Below are 17,758 nucleotides of genomic sequence, written 5' to 3' on the forward strand. Positions count from 1 at the left end.
CAAACCGTTCAGGGTTACAAATATGTAAGTACGTATGCAGTTCATCGTGGGACACTTATTCGTGTGCCGAGTACATGAAACGTGAGTTCGTATAACATTTTATCAAATTCAAATGACTAGTTCCAGTGACGTCCCTAGATAAAATGCCGCCCCTAAGCAGCGCCAAAATGCCGCCTCATTTGTTCATACATTATTTTTATCATCCTTTCATGAGTCCAATATCTAAGAAATGCGTTGTATGGATACATTACTAACCAAATATCAGAGTAATTTTATTATTCGCAAATCTGCACGTGTCGTTTCTGGTCACCAAGGACGTCGAAGAACAACGGAAGTAAACTAGATATCGAAGACTAGCGAACCCGACAAAACCAGTGAGCTGATTTTTTTTAATGGAAAGATATTTTCGTTGTTACTAAGTTAAGGTACTTACATATTTCTATATATTCCAAATGATTTTCCTCGATTTGCCGCCCTTCGAGTAACTGCCGCCCCCAAGCGACGCTCAACCTGCCTACCCCCACGGGACGTCACTGACTAGTTCTTCGTTGAACATTTCACCGTAGAATATATTTGTACGTATCTTACAAAATGCGGCGATAGTTTGCAAATAGTACAGTTCCAATTACATTAACCCTAACTTAAACATCTCATAAAATTCGCCATATGTTGTAGCATACGTACAAATATACTCCACGGTGAAATGTTCAACGAAGAACTCGTCATTTGATTAAATATGTTACACGAACTCATGTTTCACGTACTGCGGCGCACGAATAACTGTCCTGCGGTGAACTGTTCACGTTTTTGAATTTGGAGAAAATATCATTTTTTTATTGCCAACTAGCTTATTACCACGTTTTTATTAGCTCGTATTCTTGTTTGTCCAGTACAAGTTTTTTCTTGTTTGTCCAAGATTTGTATTGGACGATTGAAGATTTTTAACTAACTTCCCAACTAGCTAGACATTTGAAACTTTTAGAATATAACAGAACACGACGACAATGCATTCTTTTAAGAGCCATTTTTATGCAGAATTGAATTCATTTTCAGTTAATTCTGTTTTGTATGGAAAGTTATTATTGTTGGTTGCGAAGGGGGTCCTAACAACTAAATTATTAATATATACGTGCGTTACTATGGAAATCAATATGAAATGTCAAAATGACATTTTGATTTTAGTATTCTATTTTATTTATTCAGTATTTTTATCAAGTACAATAAAAAGTTTTTATTAATACATAGAATTGTCAAGTTTATATGATTCAACAGAAAATTTAAAAACGTGGTAGGTATATAAAAAGTTATTTTTATCTTGTAATTATTTTACCCTATCTGCTATAATTTTATACCTTTATTCGACACTGAAGCATTTGTAACAAATTTACTAAAATATTATGACACAACGTAATAAAACATCGCCAAATATGAATGGAGTCAGTGACGTCCCGTGGGGGTAGGCAGATTGAGCGTCGCTTGGGGGCGGCAGTTACCCAAAAGGCGGCAAATCGAGGAGAATCATTAGGTATATATAGAAATAGCTACGTAAACTTAGTAATAACGGAAATATCTTTCCATTAAAAAAATCAGCTCACTGGTTGGAAACAAAGTGTATTAATTACTATAACAGGCTTAACAGGACTCTATTTTTTGTCGGGTTTGCGATGTCTAGTTTACTTCCGTTGTCCTTGGACGGTGCGGTGCGTCCTTGGTGATCAGCAATGAAATGCGCAGATTCGCGAATTACATTTGAATTATTGGTATGTACATACTTATGTAATTCAAAATTTATCCAAATATTTTTCCGGTCACTCGCTAGTTTTGGAAGTTGTTACATGTATTCTAAAATTCACCTATCTGAAACCGTGGACTCGCTATATTTGTCTGTTGAAGCAGTGATGGCACTCTCTTGTGATGGCAACCTCTTCCCAATGCTCACTCTTCCGCTTCACGACTGTCTGATATCATTATTAATGCTGCAGAATCCTCTTTGGGTCGTTGCAACCCCAAACCTCCAGGACTACCAGCCTGGTGGACAGAACACATCTCTGATCTCCGAGCACTCAACAAAAAAGCTAGACGGTCACTCCAATCTGCGCACCGCTCCAGACTACCACCGCACACCACTGAACTGCTGGCTTCAGCACACGGATGTACCAGACGTAAATACAAGGACGCCATTCTCCAAGCAAAAAAGGATCACTGGCGCGACTTTGTTACTACTGAGGGTGGCTCGGACCCCTGGGGTCCACCGTATCGCGCGATTAAGATTGGACTTCGCCCAACCAAGATCGTCAGTGGCATTGAGCGACCTCTAGGTCGTGGATTCACCATTACGCAGCTTGAAACAGCCACGATTCTACTTGATGCCCTCATACCACAGGATGATCCTTCCACGGATGATACGATTCTTCAGCAGGCCCGTATTGTGGCAGCGCTCCCATACCAAGTCACCTCTTCGCCATCACCATCCGAGCATGAAATCGGTGGAATTTTTCAAAGCCTTCAGGCTGGGAAAGCACCTGGCCATGATTATATTGACAATTTGATGGCCAAGCATGTTTGGGCTGTTGCAGCGCCAGAAACAACGTATCTTTTCTCCGAATGCTTTTCCAGTGGTATTTTTCCGGATTGCTGGAAAAAAGGAATACTTAGGATAATCCCTAAAGTCGGCAGCCACCCTCCCTCTGACCCTAAGGCCAAGCGCCCTCTGACACTCTTGCCTACATTCAGCAAGGTGCTAGAGCGTCTTATGCGCACACGACTTGAGACTAACCTCGCAGAGACTGCACCACTCTCCCCGAACCAATTTGGCTTCAGGCCGGATAAATTCACTGAGGATGCGATTCGAAAAGTTATTAACTACACTGAAACAGCTACAAGTAAATACGTACTAGGCATTCTTTCAGACATAGCGGGTGCTTTCGACAGTACCTCCTGGCCATTAATATTGTGTAAACTTTGATTAAAACCTGTTCCGGGAGACATATATGTACTAATCCAAAATTATTTCAGCGGCAGATCTATATTATATGATACCGCCAATACAATAATATTTAGGAAATCTACAATGGGGTGTCCCCAGGGATCAGTTCTTGGACCCCTTCTATGGAATATCCTTTTTGATGACCTTCTGTCGATCCCGCTTCCAAACGACTGCAGTATTATTGCCTATGCGGATGACGCGCTTCTTCTTGTGAGTGAGAACAGCCGCAATGGTCTTGAGCTAGCTGCTAACGAGGCTTTGGAAACCATTATGACCTGGGATTTTACTAACAAACTCACTTTTGCTCCGCATAAAACAGAATCCATCCTTCTCAAGGGAGCAGCCAACCTCACTTCAAGGTAGCCCACCATCCGTATGGGTAGTACTTTAGTTAAAGTCAAAGATAAGGTTACATATCTAGGATTTTTACTGGATGACAAATTATGATTTCTGCACCACGCCAAAACATCGGTGGCTAAAGCCAAAGCAGCTTACCATCGGGTCTCTTGGCTTACTGGAAGTAATTGGGGTCTTAAGTTCAGATCTCTTAAAATAGCTTACGATGCAATCTTTATGAGTATCGCTGGATAAGTCGCCAGCACGTGGTATCATAGATGTAAGTTATTGTCCATCCGGAAAACTCTTCTTAGCGGTCAACGCTCAGCATTACTTGCCCTCACTAAGGCTTATAAGACGACTTCTACGACGCGTTGCCTGTCCTTGCTGGAGTGCTTCCGTTAGACCTGCACATTCAAATCCGTGGTGCCACGACCGCCTTGCTCGGAGGTCTGGGGGCGGAGGTTGGCGGTATCTTTATATCGCCGCCTTTAGGTCTTGGATCCATGAGCCGGTGCGCTCGAAAAGTTATTGTACGCGACCTGGCGTATGACACGGCGCTGCGTGCGTGGCAGGGGCGATGGACCACTTCTTCCAAGGGCAGACAAACGGATTTGTTTTTTCCTAATATAAAGTGGCGCATCGAAATAACCAGATTGACTCCAGACCATTGGACTTCTCAGTTCTTAACTGGACACGGTGGTTTTGCCTCCAAGCTCTGTCAGCTTGGCCTAATAGAATCACCGACTTGCTTATGTGTCGAATTGAAGGATGCCGATCACATCCTCTGGGAGTGTCCCAATATATCGGTTGAAAGGGAAGAGCTTCTCAAGTCGGTCCGACCCTCAGTTGGACCGGTCGGCCATTGCGACTTGGTATCTACGAGGGAAAATTTCTCAGCATTTAAAAAGTTTGCGGCATTATACGGCGAGCGAGAAGGTCTTTTCTCATCGATAATTGACCGTAATACATTATATGGAAGTATGGATCACGCACACTCTAGTGCACGCCAACCAAGGTCTTGGGGAGTTGCTCCTGGGACACTTTCGGCACAAATTTGAACAGCACCTATCGTACGCCACGGTATACGCCTGCATAACGGGTGTGGAGACGTGGCGGCTGGTGGAGGGAAAAGCAAGTGATGGTATTTAAATTAAAATATAGGTCTTGTTAGTAATGTATCCATTTCTTAGATATTGGTGTCATGAAAGGATGATAAAAAAATACGGTAAGTATAAAAAATGGGGCGGCATTTTGTCTTGGGACGTCACTGAATGGAGTGGTCAAAGAACGGTAGGTGGGTTGTAAAAGCAAACTAAATCTGTAATGAGAACTAGAACTGCATGTTTGTAAATTTAATGTTAATACGTGGGAGGTGTTTTCTACTAAATCATTTATGTAGATAGCTAGGTTGTAATAATGTAAGGTAGGTCCTGTGAAATTTGCCAACAGACTGCATGACGACATCGCTGCAACTGCATTGAGCTTTCAGGCGTAGGTGCATTGGGCGAGTGGCGTTACTAGCACTCACTAGACTAGATCAGTCACGCGAACGTCCTGTTAGTTGTTAAGAAAGCTATTGGAGGCTATTTCACCAAAATATACATAAATAACTCCGACAAAGGCACTATAATTAACACGCTGAAAGACCTCAGTATGTTAGGTACTTACTGGCCAATGCAATGCTACTCAGAATCAGATATGTAAGTATTAAATTATCTTAGCGAGGAATCTCTTGAATAGTCAATAGGCTTTACATAATAATTATTGAAGATTATTTTTATTCATAGATTTTTAATTAGAAAGAACTCGCGATTATATCAAGATTTCTGATAGATAAAGATAGTCTGTATCTGTTGAAATATCATGTTTTTTAAATGTCAACTAGTTTAAGAATAATTTTTAGTACTTAAAAATAAGTTTTTCCTTACACTTAATTTTTCAAAACTAGAGTTGTCTCTCAGTTAAAATAATTACAAGATAAAAAGAACTTTTTATATATACAACGTTTTTAAATTTTCTTTTGAATCATATAAACTTGAAACTTGACTAGCTTAAACGATAAAAAAAAATTGTACTTGATAGAAATAATACTGAAATGTCATTTTGACACTTCATATTGATTTCCATAGTAACGCACGTATATATTAATATTAATAATTTAGTTGCTAGGACTATCTGCTGAGCAACCAATAATAGTTTTACTTTTTACGGATTTCTTCCGAAATAACTTTTCATACAAAACAGAATTAACTGAAAATGAATTCAATTCTGTTTAAAGATGGCTAAAAGTATTAAAAAAATGCATTGGCATCGTGTTCTGATATATTCTAAAAGTTTCAAATGTCTAGCTAGTCGGGAAGTTAGTTAAAAATCGATTGCAAGATTTGTACCGCATAAACAACCACCGGACAAATAAGAATAAGACCTAATAAAAACGTTGTAAAATACACTATCTGTTAATAATAATTAATATCTGGTATTAAGATATATGTGCATCTTTGATAATATGATTGGTTTGTGCCAATTGGGCGTCTTTCCAGCGAATGGCAGACACAGAAGACAGTGACGTCCCGTGGGGGTAGGCGGGTCATGCATTGCTTAGAGGCGGCAAATGAATGTACGAATGTCATCATTTAGTATTTAATACTTATTGAAAAAAATCATTTTCAAGATTTTTTTTGCGGTTTCGCTTGATTTAATTGAATAGTAACTAGTAGAAATAGGATATTAATACTAAGTATGCAATATTTCGTACAATTATTAACTCATTTAGTGCTAACACCGCGACTGGCGCGTTTGGAGCAGTTGGTCATTAGATATAATTAACATGTTATTTAAATTTGGTAATTAAAAGGTCAGCAGTGATTGTGTTAAAACTAATTTTAACTTACAAAAAAAAAACTTAATATTAGAAATATTACAGTAAAGTTTACAGTTTACAATTATTATTGTAATTTTGAAAATAGCCGATTTTTTTTATTTTTATTTATCAAGTTGCGAAGTCTCAATTCAGTCTTATTTAGCTTTACGTTTAAACATATACTGTTAATACATATTATTACAATAATTACTCATACAGGTATTACAATACAAATTTACAGGAGACAAAAAAAACTAAAAGAATTTACACTTGTAGGCCACAGTCACTCAGAAACACTTGCACACACTGGAACGACTTGATATTAGGCCGAGCCAAAAATATCGCAACATCCAGTGGCAATTATTGGTACTTCTGTTTAGTTAGATCTTCAAGAAGCCGCTGTCTCTAGGTATCATACAGATGACATTGCCAAACAACGTGATTAACATCTTCAATCTCACTTCTGCACTGCCACCTATGGTCATTTATTATACCCAAGCGAGACAGGGATGAGGCAAGATTCCGATATACTGAATTATTTGTTAGGTTAGGTTAGGTTCTCATTCTTGAATTCATGAATTTAGCCAAAATCGGCTATGAAAATTGGCGCGGTTCCAGTCTGGCTTCCTGTAAACCGAGTTGTACCGTTATCTCTTCTGCCTTGTTTTCTGAGGTCGTCCGAAATGTAGGTGTCAGTAGGTATATTTCTATAATAATTATGTAATATATTTGCAGGTCCCGGGTTCAAGCATATTATTAACATCGCTTTGTTGGTATACTTAGATTATAGAAAAATATAGATAGAGCTATTGCATGTGTTTGTCCTTCAAAACATGAAGAACTTTTTCACGCACTTGCCTCGCCCCTTCACGCTTCCTCCGCGGCCCTTTCTTGGGTTATTCGAAAATATGTGTGACAGTGTGCGTGTCGTAGTGTAGAAATCGAATATTTATTCCAATGTTATAATTTTACAAGCGATGTTTTTTATAAATCGTCACTGTTCTGGCAGAAGACACTAATTCGAAAAAATGACATATTGAGTTAGTACCAAAATGTTCCATATTTCAAACTTTACCGTCTGGAAACCTTCTTAATAAACAAACAGTCTTTATTTTAAAGTCATCCTTTTTACGATTACTTAATAAACTCACTTGATAGACCATTATTTCAAACTTTTTAACATCTTCAAAGTCAAACTACTCAAAACTAGTATTCTCTATTCTAGTGTGTTGTGCCAAGAGACGAAATTATATTATGGTAACATTGGCGTGTTGGCTATGCACTTGGTAAAACATTACTCACTAAAATCGGCTCATGCGGAAGGCTTGTTGGTATAATTAAAATATTTACTTGATAAAGAAAAACAATAAATCATTTAAAATTAATATCATTGACAAGCATTTTGATTTAGATCGTTTTTCTCGAGGGTGTCTATCACTGCGTGTGTGGGTTGACGAGCGTCAAATTCTTAGTATCGCCACTGCGCGTAGGCGATTCGCAACAATATTTCTGGAGGTAGCTATCTCTCGGAAAGAGGAAACCCGATCGAATCCCACGCCTGAAAGCATACTAGGGTGTTATAAAACAAGTCAATCGAGATCAAGATGCGAGAAATCTTGCACAATATTAAGTATGTTTCTGCTAGTGTCAATTATGTTTTAGCTAGTCCATACGTGCAGGTGAGCACACTAGTGTGCCTCCAGGAACGGAAAAATATAAATTGTTTAGGTAAATGGAATAACTTCTTATTCTACGACACCCAAGTGACCCAAGGCATGTATGTGGTCACTGGAAGATCCGCGACACTCATGATTTGGTGCAACTACATAATTAACTAATAAATATAACTGTAAAAGCTTCTCTATGGACCAAGGTTTTGAAACAGGGTACTTAACAGCGTTGCCAGACGTCCCGCTTTTTAAGCAAAAACGCGGGAAAATTCATGATTATTCAACAAATATAAATAAGGCGCTTAGATTGCGATGTCTTTACCTACCAGAGGCACTGAGCGGAAAAATATGTTTAAGACGATACTTCAGTGAAACGGCAATTAATTTTCAACTATAAGTGCGACCAAACTTTGGACTCGCTGGCAATCGGAGAGCGAACGTCGAAGTGTGAATACGTCAATTTGTTTCGTGATGGCGACGGGGGTATTAATTCTTAAATCGTGTAAAGACGATTAAAACATTACCCATTTACTTGAAAAAGAAAACATGTCAATGAAGGGATTATTATTGTTACTAATAGAGCAATAAACAGAACATTAAATGGACGCATGTTGGATTTATATGACAAATTATATTTCGTTCGGCATGCGTCATTTGCACCCGCGACCCGCAATCCGCGCATCGCTAGCCACGATCTTTTTTGCCTCAACTGAGGTATAGCCTAACAATTTAAAAATAAATATTTTAAATAAAAATACCTACATTATTTTGATAATTTACAATTTCAAGTATTAATTAATAAATAGGTACCTATGTATCTGAAAACAATAAAAAGAAAAATATTTTTTATTTCAAGTTAAAGATAAACTTGCAATAATTGTAAATAAGTGTTATAAAATGTGAATTTGTTAGAGTACCCCATCTTAATATTACTTATGTTTTATGGTCGTATTTAATATTAAAATGTAGTTTATTAAGTTTTCTATGCTGACCCTTTTTTGATTTTTGACTAATTCATAATTTTAATATTTTTATATTTATTTAAAAAAACGTCGATTTCTATAAAAATATAAACGTGTATAACTTGAAATCCTTTTTATTTATATGAAATCTTATTTAAGTATGGCCCCAACATTAAAGAATTAAAAAATAAATATTCGTTATTATTAAATCTATTTTCTAACAATTTTGCCGCCACCTGGATACTGCCGCCCCTCACCCCTGCTTAGCTCGTCCCTGCCTACATCTGTGCTTGAAAAAAATAACATTGCATGAAAAACTGTTTATGAACATGAGCTGTGCCTACCTGGTACGTGGTTGGTACATTTAAAATTATATGTTTTGAAATTTGATACAAAATATGCCATGTTAGGAACCATGTCGGGGGTAAAACATAGTGGGCTCGCACATCAGAACTCGCCGCATGCGTCTTACGATGAATTCGTCGATGTGACGTCATCGTAAACCAAGAAACAAACGTTATCAAATGGAGCTTCGCAGATTGGCCGATGCAACTGCGACTCTGCGACCCTGCGACATGCCTCGAGTTGCATTGGCCAACGCCTGCATGTCGATCTCGAAAAATGTCGACTTCGCGCATGCGCACAGCCTGCGGCCATCGGCCATTTCTGTCTCTGTCTCTGTCTACACTGTCATTGCTCGCTCATCGCTGGTCACCGCGTTTGACGTTTGTTCATACAATCAACACAATAAAAATGGCAGACGAGAGACGTTTGACGTTTGCCGCCAGGCAGATGTGCGAGGTTGTAGCATGCAACATTCGTCGACGGTCTCAGAAGTTTTGATTTATGGCCGTCATGCACACAAGGCGAGTTGTGATGTGCGATCCGGCATAATATTGTTTTTTATGAAGTAGCGGCGCGAGGTCTAGTGGAATGTTGTTTTGATAAAAGTGCGCAAGTTTTTACTACGTAAACTATCCAAAACTACATTTCATTTGATAGCAATATTTGCAAGTGGGGCTGTGCGCTGAGTTTCAAAACTTGCGTACTTCAGTGAAACGGCAAATAATTTTTAACAGCACGTGCGACGAAATTTCTCACTAGTTGCCAATTGGAGACCGACAGTCGAGGTGTCCGCACGTCGATTTGTTTTGTCATGGTGTCGGATGAAAATATTCTTAAATCGTGTAAAGATGACTAAAAAACTTTACATATTATGTAATTAAAAAAGAAATCATGTCTATGAATATACTATTATTATAAGTTATATAACAATAAACATAACATTAAATGGACGCATGTTGCACAATCCGCGCATCGCCGAGCCACGATCTTTTTAGACCATGCCTCAACTGAAGTGTAGTCTTAATGGTTACAATAATAAATGTAGTTTGTACGACTACAAAAAACGGCCGAAAATATTTAACAGAGAGTAGGTACCTATTGAGAATGAAAGGAATCTTCATCACCCGGAATTTCGCGAGTGGTAATCTGTATGAATTTCATAAACACATGCCATTTATTTGAGAAACAGAGTTTTCATCTAGCTAGAAGTAGGTATCTTTGTATTATTTTCTAATTAAGTACAAAAAATAATCTCCAAATATTAATCCTGGATAGGTACCTACTTATTGATTTGTAAAACAGTTGCTAATAAATTATCATTATATTATAATATATACTTAATAAATTACCAATGGAAGGTCATAATAATATTTAGATTTTGTTTCATTAATTGAGAGCCACTGGAATCGGTGTTGCCAAGAAGAGACATCACTGATTTCCTTTTCCATATTATTATCATTTAAATTTTAAAAGATATAATCAGGGAACACAAAATTACTACCACCAATATACCTACTTTAGAAGTTTGTAATGATATTATTAAATAGTGAGACAGGTGTGCACACATATATAAATAAATATATATTTACCTATTTAATTATTATATTATTTGTATCATTATGGACAGTGGCGGCTTTCTAGGTGGTGGGGTTTAGCCATTAATTATATATTTAATATATTTACATACCTACATACATTCTCATACTATGCATTATGTATCAAGTTACTTGTAATAATATGATTCCATTAATGGGTAAATGATTAATTTTTCAGAATAAATAATATTATTATCTGAATTGTTACTTAATCACATCTAAAAAGCAAGGTTAAAAATAATAAATTAATAATAATTATTATAGACTTAGGTACCATTATCAGTTTTGAACAACGACATACAGCGAGCGTAACTCACTTAGGGGTTATTGTTAATAGATTCGCTCCCCAGTGTGCGTATACTAACGCTAATGCATTCACATCTTTTGTAGAACGAGGTTTGTACCACGGCGACGTGATGGGCCGAGTGGTTCAGCGTAAAATAAGCGCCATAGCTTTCTTAATTTGTACATATGTGTCACCGTAAAATAGGGCATATTTAACAACATCATAATCAAATGGGGTTGATCTACTGCTGGATCGAGGGCTCGCCATATCGTCGCTATAGGATTGGTTTGTCGAATATCCGTTTTTGTTGAAATAGACCTTTGAATGCAGAATGATTTTTTGTATCTAAATGGACCAAACCATCATTTTCTTTAAATTGCTTTGTAATGAAAACAGCATTCATATGCAGTAAAAACAACAATTTACATACCTTCATGTATTTAAATATAGGATAATCAAATTTGCTTTTCGTCTCCTGAGCATTTGACATTTGGTCTATTCGACAAACCAATCCTACAGCGACGATATCTCCTTCCACTTGTTACAATCCTTAGTTCTTGATGTGACGTTCAGATTTGGTCATTGTATGAAATCGACTGGTTGATAAATTTTAGTTGTGTATGAACGAATGCCATTTTAATCCGTTAATTAATGTAGTATTAACTCGATTTCAACTGGTAAATAATCTTCACTGTTGTTTCGCAATTTCGTGAATGAGTAGGTACGTTAGTATCCAATGATAACTAAGTATATTTTATTATGGTGGTAAAACAAATTAAAAACATGAAGGGAACCTAATTATCTTGACAGGCGATTCAATGTTTAAGTGTTTGATGGTTTTCATGACAATATATTTAAAAACTATATCACTTGGTACTCGCCAAAATATATGAACTTTTTTGTAAACGGATATTTCTCAAAATTTCCCTAACATCGATGCAGGATAAACAGTTTTATGCATGGCAACTCCACACGTTACGGCGCCAGCGCACTGCTTGTTGTGGGCAGGGCTGCGCTTCACGAATTCATATTATCGCTTTAGTAGTCAATATTATAATATTATTATTATTGTATATTATTATGACATATTATTAATTTTACTTATTTTCTCCACATTGTTTGATGTAGTATTGTTTTTTGCACCGTCGTGCAGTAGGTTCTTTGGATATCAGATGAATTCCTAATGGTGACCATGTCCGCCCATCTCCTATTCTCCTTCAACGTAATGAGAGGCTACTTGGTTAGCTATCTTATCTTCTCGTTAGTCTTAAAGTCATATCACCGCACCAGTATTCGTCGCAAACATCTGTTCTTGAAGTTCAGTTTGTGGTTACTCTGAGCCTTCGTAAGGTGCCATGACGTGCTACCGAAAACCAGCACCGTTAGAACGCTAGCGTTACCTATCGTGGAAATCTGGTTCACGACAGGTGCTATTGCACAAAACGTTGGTTATATTTGGTTATTTTTTCGTTGGTACCATCTTATTCCAAATTCAATGTATTTTTTTAGCAAATGCGATAGGTGCCACCGAGGGAACACAAAAATAAGGATTAGGCTGTCACAGGGCTAAAATCTCGAGAGTTGAGAAATATGGAATAATTTCTTTTATTTTGTTAACTGTCAATTCATGGTGGAACTGCATTGTATTGTTGTTTTTATTTAATAAAACGCAATTTTTTATAGTACTTATTCCACTTTTAATTAATATATTAGGACCGGTTTCGTCCGCCTCAGTGGGACATTTTCAACTGAGTAGTATTGTTTGTATGCAAATATTTTTTTTATTGGATAAGTCATTGTACGAAGATACCTAACAATTATTGAAAATGGAATAATATGTCTTTAAGCCGGCTCGCACATCACAACTCGCCTTGTGTGCCTCACCGCCATAAATCAAAACTTCCGAGAACGGGCAGCCGGTGTTCCATGATACAAACTCGCACATCTGCCTAGCGATATCGACATTCGCCGCATCGCAGCTGCTCCGAACGCGGTGCAGTCTGGAGAGAAATGGATGATTGTGCGGCTGTGCGCATGCGCGGAGTCGATATTGGCCGATGTCGACATGCAGGCTCTGGCCAACGCAACTCGACGCATACGGCAGCGTCGCAGCGTCGCAGTTGCATCGGCCAATCTGCGAAGCTCCATTTGATAACGTTTGTTTCTTGGTTTACGATGACGTCACATCGACGAATTCGTCGTAAGACGCATGCGGCGAGTTCTGATGTGCGAGACCTCTAATATTAAAGAGGGGCAAAATAAAATGTTTGGTCATTAATTCGTTTTGCTCTTATTTACACAATACATTATTCTAAAATTTGACGGAAACATCAATCAATTTGTCACAACTTCTTTTAATATTAATATTAATATTTTATCAAACACGGTACAGGGAAAAAAAGATAAATCTGATCTAAGATTGATGAGTGTCAAATATTTTTTTCTAAACATGTTTATTGTAATTCGCGAACAATACATTTATAGATTCAAAATAAAATATCACTGAAATTTGAAACTGATGAATGCCTCCAGCCTTATCGTGTTGTGTAATACTACATTTTTACCGCCATCTGAGTCGTTCAATAGTCGAAAATATAACTCATTAATTTACATATTATGAATGTTTCATTTTGAAAAAATATTCCGTTTGGCATGTTATATGTATAATAAAATTATGGACCGATTGACTGAAATAAAATTGGTGCTGATCTCAGGCCACTAATCCGCTCCTGGCATTGTTCACAGTTCACACCCACATGATATTATCTTTAGTAATATTATATTTCAATCACTAGCGGATTTCCATGTATTTTCGCGGAATCAAAATTATGGTATTGTATTATAATTAAACGCCCACGATGGGAGAGCGGCTTAAGCGTCGGCTTATAATGTCGCGGGGTCCCAGGTTCGAATCCTAGGTCTGGCAAATACGCATATTGATTTGCAATTGGTGTTTGGAGTCAGAGTATGGACTTAATAGGTTGAGCAAATGGCTGACATTCATTTCTCGTAAAAATAAACATCTTTCAATACAAACTTCCAATCTGTGGAGGCCCATATGATCCTATTAGGATCGGACATGATTATATAATATAATAATTATAGTACGGTTAGAAATACTGGAGGCATACGAGGCATAAGAGTATTAACCTAACCTAACAAATAATCCAGTATATAGGGTATTTTCAAAATGTGTTTGCCGCTGTATTCCACATAACCGACTAGAACCAGTGGTCGCTTCGCCAAAAAGTATTAATACCCTAAAAATATAACTATATTTTTTGACATATTATATTTGAGTGCAAAAAACAACAAAACGTAAATAAAATAATAATCATGTACCTACTGAACATGTAAAAAAGTGGGATTTGTATATCTGAGTAATAATGCAAGGGACCCCCAAGCCTGTCAGTACCGCGGACCTCCGCGTAACTAAAAACCACAGCTGATGAATGATACTGAAAGATAAGATGAAGCTGTTTATAACTACATAATTTGGAATATTTCTTGCCGGATAACGCGATAACCCTGCATCACAACGCGGTAGAGAGCTGTGTTTTTGAATTTGTTTGATTTTTACTTTACTCTTTAGTATGAGTCAGAGAGTGTCATGGAGAGGTTGTGTTAATTTTTTTTACCATCCTTCACTCTATCATCCCTTATTTTGATGTTTCTAAATTATTAATCTTCGTCTGTTTTCGTCGGCAAAAAATAGTTAGTGATGTGCTCGGATAGTATTGAATATTTAAAATACATTAGTTGTTAGTATCGTGAAGTGCTTCCAGACATTAATATAAATAAAAAACAGTGGATTAGAATCTATGGATAACCAAAATATTGTGCATTATTTTCTTTGTAGTATATTTATTATGTATGGTAGAAATGTACTAAATTAATACGTAGTGTAAAAAGTGATTTTTTAAGTATTTGACAGTTGGATTTGAAAAATGACGATGCCAATTTCAAGGGAAACCGTGACACCTAAAATCAGCCCGGTAAGTGGCCTTATCGATTTTTAGATAAGTATCGTAAATAAATGAATTTGATATAAAAACCAGACAGTGGAAAAATCTACATTGTGGATACTTTGCGATTTCAAAATTAATTTAATATCTACAAGACCACATTTTAATACTTTTATCAAGGGGTTTAAATTCGAATAGGTACTGACGTTAAGTGGGAGGGTGGTGCGGTAGGGATGTACATACAATTTAGCAAGTCGAGCGAAAGGGATGATAATATGATAAAGATAATGAATGAGAATTTTTAGTTGTAGTGTTTTTACACTAGCATTCACAGAAAAGAGAATAAGTACATTAATAAATCATCAATTTAATTTAATAAAACGCAAATTTTTATTGTAGGTACTTATTCCACTTTTATCAATATTAAAATCAGAGGGACATTTTTATTTTAAAGTTTTTTAGTTGAAAATGTCTCTCTGAGACGGACGAAACCGGTCCAGATATTAATTAATAAAAGTGGAATTAGTAGGTACGATAAAAATTTGCGTTTTATTAAATTAATACAATACAACGCATTTCCACCATGAATTTACAGTTAACACAATAAAAGAAAAGATGAATAAATATAAACGTGAAGACAGTTGCCGTAGAATATACCTAGATTATAGATCAAGCATTCGAACCAAGATTTGGTTTATGACTTAATGACGTCTGTCCATAAAATCCAAGAAATACAAAACCTCCAGAATATCCTCAAATATCACCAATATTGAATGCGCGTTTCGTTTATGCGACAAACATTTAATGTTTTAACAGACGTAACTACATATTGAAAATAACATATTCTTTAAGACGTTTTAAGTAAATCCCACATGTCTCCAAACTCGAGGATTCAACCTTCAGCCTCACACCGAAAGAAACCCACTTCTCATTATTACTCTGTCTTTAGCCGAAAGGATCGTAATTTATGATTTAAATAATAAATATTTATACCTATGCACAATATAAAGAAAATGTGTTCATATAAGTAATATATTTTTTTTATTTTATTGTTTTGGTAATATTAAGTAGGTATATTCATTTGGATCGGTTAACTTACTTACAGGGTTGGTACATACTTCTTTAAAATCAAGTCAATATTTTTAAAGTATCACTAAAAACTAACAAACAAACAAACACGACAAACTTCTGTTTGCATGCTTTTATCTCGCTCGATCGATTTTTATTTAGCTATTACAAAAAGCATTGAAAATGCGAACATATATTTTTAAAATTATTTCCAAAATAGATTATCAATTTTGAATTATCTCTTTTTAAAGATGGAAAAAACTTCTACTTTCAGTTGGAAAATAGAGTAATAATAAAATAAAATTAAGGTTAAAATACTTATTTATTACCCATTTCGATGGCTGTAAGAACACTATATTTTCATATTTTATTACAACGTTTTTCTTAGCTCGTATTCTTATTTATTTTGTCCGGTGGTTCTTTGTCCGGTACAAATCTTGCAATCGATTTTTAACTAACTTCCCGGTTAGCTAGACATTTGAAACTTTTAGAATATATCAGAACACGATGCCAATGCATTTTTTTAATACTTTTAGCCATCTTTAAGTAGAATTGAATTCATTTTCAGTTAATTCTGTTTTGTATGAAAAGTTATTTCGACACCATTATTGGTTGCTAGGGGGTCTGGGGTCCTAGCAACTAAATTATTAATATATACGTAAGTTACTATGAAAATCAATATGACATGTCAAGTACAATTTTTTTTGATCGTTTAAGCTAGCCAAGTCAAGTTTATAGGGTTCAACAGAAAATTTCAAAACGTTGTATATATAAAAAGTTCTTTTTATCTTGTAATTATTTTCTCATCTTTCTGACCATGACTGACATACTATTAGGTATATTATTATTGTTATTACTTAGTTATTTTATTATGACTGTATTCTTTATCTAAATTTGCATGTGTATTTTATAATATCGTAATTATTTATCATGCATCTTTTATGATGTGTTTTAAAACATCAAATAGATTAAAATAATACTTACATTAAAAGGATACGTATAATATAATCAATTCTAAATTCTTCAGTCACTACTTAACTATTATATGTACCAAATTAAAACTACTCATAATACTTATAAATAGAGTTTTTTTGGTTTTTTTATTTGTTTGTTCACAAGTGACTATTATACGATGTGAAGTATCTATCTATATCACCCCACATTAGATACTATGGTACCGCAATCCACAATCAAATGTCATCGAAATGTTTTTAGCTAAAACCGGTTTTTTTACGCTCAACAAGTCAACGCTCACAATATAGAGGTGTGTGTTTAAACTGATTGTTCAGATATCACCTGCGACATGACGCCCCAAATATTTTAAACAATCCTATATTTAAGTATTATACATAATTTTACATTTTATAAAAAAAATAGCCTGCGCACCCACAGAACAGATAATAATAGAATTCCGATAGGCTATATACCAATACAGTAGGTACACTTTGATGCAGGGTTTTGAATGTGTGAGTATGATACCTACGAAAATGAACCACGCATTATACACAGACGTGCAATAGCATGCGTAATACACCAATATTTAATGAGCGCCAATGCATAAACCGAGAGCAGTGTCAGTATTGGACGTATGACGTATTCTTGACACGTGTTTAAATTTATCCCGTATTCTTCCTTACTCGAGATCAGTTGCCTGCTTCTCCTTACCCGTTAGGTATTTCAGT

At 36.0% G+C, this 17,758-nt stretch overlaps 1 protein-coding gene across 2 annotated transcripts in view; it reads left to right on the forward strand.

The window, feature by feature from the left end:
- p130CAS (Serine_rich_CAS and FAT-like_CAS_C domain-containing protein p130CAS) overlaps positions 1-17,758 on the forward strand; it is a 229,150-nt gene that overhangs the window by 417 nt on the left and 210,975 nt on the right. The window contains exon 1 of one of the 2 annotated variants that reach the window (XM_085959377.1): positions 14,634-15,038. The exons of the other annotated variant lie outside the window; for it this stretch is intronic. Coding sequence (XP_085815503.1) covers positions 14,991-15,038 — 48 coding nt within the window. The 5' untranslated portion in view covers positions 14,634-14,990. Of the gene's footprint in view, positions 1-14,633; positions 15,039-17,758 lie in introns of those variants that run through there. 2 annotated transcript variants of the gene reach the window in all.

Source organism: Rhyacophila brunnea, unplaced genomic scaffold (genome assembly GCF_057557595.1).
Source record: "Rhyacophila brunnea isolate RB1 unplaced genomic scaffold, BYU_Rbru_1.0 scaffold_9, whole genome shotgun sequence".
In the NCBI taxonomy this organism is placed as follows: domain Eukaryota; kingdom Metazoa; phylum Arthropoda; class Insecta; order Trichoptera; family Rhyacophilidae; genus Rhyacophila; species Rhyacophila brunnea.